Genomic DNA, 7,439 nt, shown 5'->3' on the forward strand with positions numbered 1-7,439 from the left:
TTTATAGGTACAAACCATAGACACATCGAGGCAGCAGAGGAGGAAACTGCCTGCTCCGCCAGTGAAAGGTATGCTTACATCAGACCACAGAGCCACCCAAGAATCAAGCCTGACTCATTCACTTAGAGTAACTCAGAGATCTGAGTTTGAGGACCAGATCTAATGAGGTGTTTTCACCCTGAATTAGCCTTGTGGAGAGTCTGTCTTGATCTGGATTCCTCCAAGAGGCAGACCCTGGGACAAGGATGTGATGTGGGAGGTAACTCCAAGAAACACGGATATGGGAAGAGAGAAATGATTCAGGGAAGGAAATTAAGCCAATACAGTGTACTTTGATTAGTATTAATAGTTTGCTTCTTTGTGCAAATGATGCTAAACCCTGATGGGGACTTCTGGGAGACAGTATTAACCGTATCTCATACTTTCCTGCTCAAAGAATTAGGAAGATGAGGTTTTTCAACTCTCATCTTTGCTTGAAGGTTATTTTAGGCAGGGACATTGACTCCCTGGTACTTCTGACCATCACTCATGGGCTAAGAGAGAGTGGTGGTGCCTGCAGCAGGATGCTGTCAGAGTGGGCTGGGACGGTGACCATCAGGGAGATGTGAGCACACGCCGAAAGCATCTAACTCAGGGCATCTAACCCAACTTAGAGGGATTCCAGTAATGCCAGTCCCATCACCCTTATCTACTGGTCGTTTTCAACCATCTCCCTGGATTCAGAAGCCACAGAGTGGGGATGCCAAACTAAAAATTTAGACCTACAAAGTAAAAGAGTGGAAAGTCGGTGGATACATGTTTGAGTCCTGGCTCTACCCTTCATTGTTTAACAAACATTTACTGAATGCCTACTTTATGTTCCACGGAGCCCCAAACAATTAAAATGTACTGCAGATCCATTAGCTCTTACTTTGAAAGCCTTGAGTTTATATGTGTTTCAGAATCATTTGGACATTAGAAAGGTAATGCGGTCTGTGTGCTGTGTGCTTCCTGACAGCCCCCTCCCCGTGGTGTCGCGTAGTGTCTGATAAACACATCAGTAGCCCTGCAGCCAAGTATGAGAATGCTCATGCTCTGTGGGCGGGACAAGGACCTGAAACGGCCACTTGTCAGCTTACGTCAGGTTTTGCCATTAGGCAGTTTTGACTCCAAAGTGATAAAGATTTGCCTTTTTTTTTTTTTTTTGAGCCTTTTATATTTCAGAATTGCAAATAAGAGTTAGTAGACTGTATTGGATTATCTCTAAGCTACCTTTTTGCCAGAAAGCCACCAATGAATGATGCCTTGGTTTATTTGATCTACCCCAAAATAAATAAACAGAACAAAATGATTCCACAGTCAGACCTATGGACCCAGAATGAGATGCCAAGTCTAGAACAAAAATCTGGTAGACTGGACAGCTGCTCCTTCTTCCTTAACCATCAGTCCAGCTTCCAGATGATACTTATTCCTATGTGTTTCCTTTTAGCTGAAAAAATTGAGGTGTCTTCAACAACCACCATTAAAACATTTAACCGCAACTTCATTCTCCAAGACTCCTCAACAAACGGGACTAAAGAAAGGAATAGCACCCCCAAGGATTTGATAGTAAGTCATCTCTGTCTTAATGCCAGTTACTTTCACTATTGATGGCACCTCCATTCTGCAGCCATTCTTTCTATAGATGCCCAGTCAGAACTTCCTGCATGATCTCATGGTCTGTTGGTTAAATGACAGGGTTCCTTATATCGCTAAACTCCTGGGTATGTGAATACATTCTCTCAGCTATATCTCCAGCTCCTTTTCGGAACCAGGTTTAATATAAGAGAAATAAAAACATGTAGACAAAATGTAAGGTCTGATTGAGCTGTACAAGTTTTCATTCTGCTTTTGGTTCATATTCACTCTTCCTTAAATTTCTTGTTAGCCATTAAATACTTGTGTTCCTACAAAAAAGTCAGCAGCTGCCCATAAATGTGGCAAAGGAAGGGATAATAGATCCTTTGCATAAACCTGGAGATCATGTAAGAGGGCTAAGGGATTATACCAACACGCGCTTCAGAATTTTGCAAATGCTCGATGCTGCTTACGTGGGAGGTAAAGATCCGGCTGAACTGTCCCTGGGATACTGATGATGCTGAGGGGGCAGAAGATGGCTGGTGACAAGACTGAAGCACAGGCAAACCTACTCGGTCGCCTTTTATGCATCACCCGTTGCTCCCTTCCTTTCCATCCCCCCCGCCCCCCCCCCCCGCACTGTCCCTGTGTCGTGAGCACACGGACACCAGGAAATGGCACAGTGGAGGGCGTGCTCTTTTGAATAACAAGTTACTGCATCTCTTAGGCACCAGATGGCAACTGCGCTGCCCACTGCCTTCGCTGCACTGGCGAGCCATTACCCCGACCTTCCGAAGTCCAATTACCTGGCTCCTGGCCATTACTGCAAAGACCTAAAAAGATGCATTATTACTCGAAAAGGGCAGACCACTAGGGCCAGGGGAGGAATCTGTTATAAATAAGACAGTTAAAAATAAATTACCTTAGGGGAAAGTCAGAGGTGGGGAAGAGGGATAAATTAGGAGTTTGAGATTAACATATACACACTAGTTTATATAAAAATAGACAACCAAGAGGGACCTGCTGTAGAGCACAGGGAGCCGAACTCAGCCTATAAGGGGAAAGAACCTGAAATATATATACATACATGCACCTGGGCTGCCGAGGTGGTGCTAGTGGTAAAGAAGAACCCACCTGCCAACGCAGGAGACATGACTTGGGTTCAATCCCTGGGTCAGGAAGATCCCCTGGAGGAGGGTATGGCAACCCACTCCAATATTCTTGCCTGGAGAATCCCATGGACAGAAGAGCTTGGCGAGCTACAATCCATAGGGTCGCAGAGAGTCAGACACGACTGGAGCGACTGAGCCCGAAGCTCGCCTATATACCTGAATCACTTTTCTCTACACCTGAAACTAATACAACGTTGTAAATCAACTATAGTTCAATAAAACAAAAAAAATAAAGAGAATAAAGCTCCAGGTCCCCCTCTCTTAAAATTATTTTAAAAATAAAACAATAAATAAATTACCTTCCATAGATAAGTGGTTGCCAGGGGCTCGGAGAAGGCAATGGCAACCCACTCCAGTACTCTTGCTTGGAAAATCCCATGGACAGAGGAGCCTGGTAGGCTGCAGTCCATGGGGTTGCAAAGAGTCGGATACAACTGAGTGACTTCACTTTCACTTTTCACTTTCATGCACTGGAGAAGGAAATGGCACCCCACTCCAGTACTCTTGCCTGGAAAATCCCACGGACAGAGGAGCCTGGTAGGCTGCAGTCCATGGGGTCACACAGAGTTGGACACGACTGAAGTGACTTAGCAGCAGCAGCAGCAGCAGCAGCAGCAGTAGGGGCTCTGGGGAGGGAGCATAGAAAGAAATGCTTAAGGATAAGAGGTTTTACTGTAGAGTGAGGGTATGTTTTGAAACTTGACTGAGCTGGTGGCTATGTAACATTGAGAATGTCCTAAATGCCCCTGAATTGTTAATTTTTAAATGGTTAATTTTATGTTTGCGAATTTCACCTCAGTAAATTATTTTTTAAAATTAATTAACTTTAAATAACACAGAAAGGTTAAAAATGAAAGGATAGACAATATTTGCTAAATAAATGGAAACAAAAAAGAAAGGGCAGGAATGCTACTTTCAAACAAAGTAGTATCCAAGGCAGGAAGCACACAGAAGAAACAGGGAGGGAGCATGTTTAGATCTTGATAAAATAAAGGAAATCACCAGCCTTTCTTGAACTGGCAAACAATGCAATTTAATGTGCCATGGTTAGTGACTTTAAAATTCTCTTATCAGCCCTTGGAAGCCCAGTACACCAGAAATATGTACAAATTAGATAATTTGGAATAGTGTAATTATTAATCTTTAATTAATAAATATGTCTAAAAAACATATCTAACTTTATACTTAACAGAGCTTTCACTTTCTTTACAAACATCAATGGGCCATTTATAAAAACTGATTTTATACTGACTACAAAGAAAGCCTCAATAAATTCCCACAGGTAGAAAGTATAAAACTACCCTCTGTGACCCCAATCCTCAAAATAATCTCACATGTTCTGAAACTGTTAAAACCCCAACAACCAAAGCCTGATGGGGCTGGTAAATGTGTACACATCTCCATGCTTACTTACACACACAGACACATACAAATCACACACCAGTAGTGCTTCTTCAGAGAGGGGAGGCATGCTAAATAAAATATTAGCAAATTAAATGCAGGGGTACTTTAAATAATAAATTACCAGATAAATTTTACAGGAATGCAACGAGACCTTTAATACTGAGATAATGACTAAAAATCCCACAAAAAATTCGTTTCTTTCTGAATTAATTTATAGTTTAATCTAATTCTCATAAAATTCTTAGTGAGATTTTCTTGGAACTAAAGTTCATCTAGGAATAAATATGAATGAATAGACAAGGGCAATTTGCAACGTTAAAATGGTTTTTCTGCCAGATTTTTAAATAAATTAAAAACTGTAATGAAACTGATGATTAATGAAATAGAATAGAAAGCTCAGAAATAGATACAGGCACATATGAAAATCTGTTTTATGATTTTTTTAAACCTTAGGAACCAGTAGAGAAGGTATAGATAATTTAAAAAAAAAAAACTGTGCTTGGCAAATTAGCCAATGGGATGTAGTCGGAAGGGAACCAGTTTGTCTTATTCCATATACCAAAATGAATTTCAGATAGATTAAGAAGTACATGTAAGAAATGCATCACTTTTTGAGTACTGTGAACTGTTTCACTGGGCAATGGGCATGCATACCTTTTATGACATAAAAAAGCAGCCGACGTTGCTGATGGCCTCGCCTTGCTTTCACCAAGTGGCTGATTGCATCTGCTCATTTTCTCACCTCAGGAGCCCACCCTGGAGTCTGCTGTGATGTATTAGCACCATGGAACTCCACTGCCAGTGACCCACTGCCTCCGGCCGTACACGACAGTGCCTTGACCCAACAGCCATCTAATTACTGTACGGATTTCCACCTGAGGAGAGGGCCTGGGGAGGCCGCAGCGCACCCCTGCACAGGGCTGTCCTGATACCTCAGCCAGAAAGCAGACCCAGATGTCAGCACCAAGGTCTTGCCTACTCTCTGCCTTAGGCTCCCAGGGGAACCCAAGACAGAAAATCAAGACGCTGGCTTCCAGCAGCAGAGCTCCCTGTTCTCAAGATGCATCCTTTCCCTGTTCACTTTGCTACTGTGTGTTGTCTTTAAGACTTTATTTTATTTTTACCCTTTTGATTCAACTAGAATTACATGTCAACAATTTGTCCCAAAATACAGTGCTGGGGTCAGGGGATAGTGAAGGGAAGGGTATTAACATTTAAGTTATCAGTTCTTATTCATCTCTCACAGGCATGTCTGTCCCACAAATGCTTAGGAGAAAAGTGAAATGCCCCTGTAGTGAGCACTAGGGACTGTCTAACTTGGGGAGCCCTCAACTGTCAAAGTCTCCCTCTAGCTGCCTCATTCCTGCTGGCTTCTCACCCACCACACCACCAGTTCCTCCCATCACTTTACAGTCGGGAGCCACAGGACAGAAAGCTCTCACTCACCCGTGCCATGCCCAGGTCTGTCTGAAACAATGTCTCATCAAGAGTTCAGGGCTCTTCCTTGGACTTGCTGAGAGTCTCCCCGCTCTGAAGGGGAGAGGAGCCTGAGAAAGCCCACCATTGGCTTAACTTTAGTGCATTGTCCAGAATCAGTAAGATGTGGTTTAGCAATGACCACGTCTAAATGAGGTTTTAGGTAACTGGATGATTGCAGAATACAACCACACAAGGAAATGCTGTACTCCAAAATTTACCTCCCAGTAAATATTCAGCTGAAGTAGTTAGATGACCCTAAAGATAAAAATGGTTAAGGAACACCCTGAGAAAACTTGCATGTCTGAATAAAGCAAGGACAAGCTATGAATTCAACAGACGCAAGAGTTGAAGCTAACTCCCCTTGTGTGGTCTCAAACGCATGACTGTTCAGAGTGTGTTTAAAAAGCTAATGGAACTGGAATTTCACTCAATTAATTGAGTATTAGCAACTTTTAAAAAATTTTCTCCTTGTATATTTGAATCCGAGGAAGAAGGTATAAGATGGGAAGTAAAGGAATAGCATGACTGATGTTTATGAAGGGACCGCTCTGAAGGAGGTGATAGACTTCTCATTCTAATCCTTATAGCAACCCTATTCAGTGGGTATCCCCATTTTTCAGATGAGGAGACTGAGGGCCAGAGTGATTAATTTGCCAAAATCAGACCTTTAAGCTAAGTATAATTTGAACGCCTGACAAAACCTCATTCTGTGTTGTTTTCAACTTCTATGTTCTTTTGCTGCGGTGCACATTTCCAGACCTGACTTGCTGCTGAAATGTGTGTTATGATCCATTCCTGATGGGGGTCTACCTATCTTCCAGTAATACTCCTTGCTGATGCTGTGTATGTGTTATCCAACAGAAATGAGTCCTTTGAAATAAAGTAAATCTTTGGCTTTTTGTTCTGTTGGTGTGGTTAAAAGCAAACAAATACACAATTTTAAAACACAACAAAAAAGATCTGAGTTCCAAATAGAGCGTTTTCTTTAAGAGGCATGAAAAGCAACTACTGTTGTGTTACAGTGTTAAAATATTCAGTTTTCCTTGACAAAAATGTGTACTGTGTAAGCCTTGCAAAAAAAAAAAAAAAAAAGAAGAAGAAGAAGCCTGCTCTATGGCATTTGAATTTTTATAAAGGTTTCCTTGTGCCAAATAAGTGCAAAGATTTAATTTACTATTAAAATCCATAAGCATATGTTATAGTTCCAGAAGAATTATTTTGTCATCAAGTGATTTTGATCTTCAGTGTCAATATTTATATTTAGATTAATTTTTATAAATGAAAATATTTTAAAGGTTTAAGAAAATCAGGCCAATAGGACCATATCTTTGATGACTTCTGAAAGTATGCTTGCCTTCATGTTATATGCACATTGCCAAGAAATACTGTCAAGAAAAATGATAAAGAAGTAAAAGTCATTTATGAAAATAATGTTTGTGGGTGTGTGATTTTTGTTTGGTTTTGTTTGGTTTTTGGTGTTTTTGGTTACAGAAGGCTGGGAATGAAGAAAGGGTAGGGAAGTCAACGGCAAGTCATTGGCAGGGCCAAGATTCAAAGCCATGGTTGCCCCATACCCCATGTTCCTTCTGGTTATACCACTCACCTCTCCACTGCTTGTCTTCCTGAGAACAGACTCGCCCAGGACCACCTCTACTGAGGGGTCACTCAGGTAAGACTAGCAGTTCTCAAAGCAGGAGGAGGGGCAGTGTGATTCTTGTGCCCCAGGGGACATTGTCACAGCTTATTGGGGGCAGGACATGCACACAGTAAACAGCGGTCAGGGATGCT

General features: G+C 41.8%; 1 protein-coding gene across 1 annotated transcript in view; it reads left to right on the forward strand.

The window, feature by feature from the left end:
* MYRIP (myosin VIIA and Rab interacting protein) overlaps positions 1-7,079 on the forward strand; it is a 217,994-nt gene extending 210,915 nt beyond the window's left edge. The window contains exons 15-17 of the mRNA XM_069560700.1: positions 8-68; positions 1,469-1,587; positions 4,920-7,079. Coding sequence (XP_069416801.1) covers positions 8-68; positions 1,469-1,587; positions 4,920-4,952 — 213 coding nt within the window. The 3' untranslated portion in view covers positions 4,953-7,079. The remainder of the gene's footprint in view (positions 1-7; positions 69-1,468; positions 1,588-4,919) is intronic.
* Positions 7,080-7,439: the final 360 nt, after the last annotated feature.

This window comes from Ovis canadensis, chromosome 19 (genome assembly GCF_042477335.2).
Source record: "Ovis canadensis isolate MfBH-ARS-UI-01 breed Bighorn chromosome 19, ARS-UI_OviCan_v2, whole genome shotgun sequence".
NCBI lineage: Eukaryota > Metazoa > Chordata > Mammalia > Artiodactyla > Bovidae > Ovis > Ovis canadensis.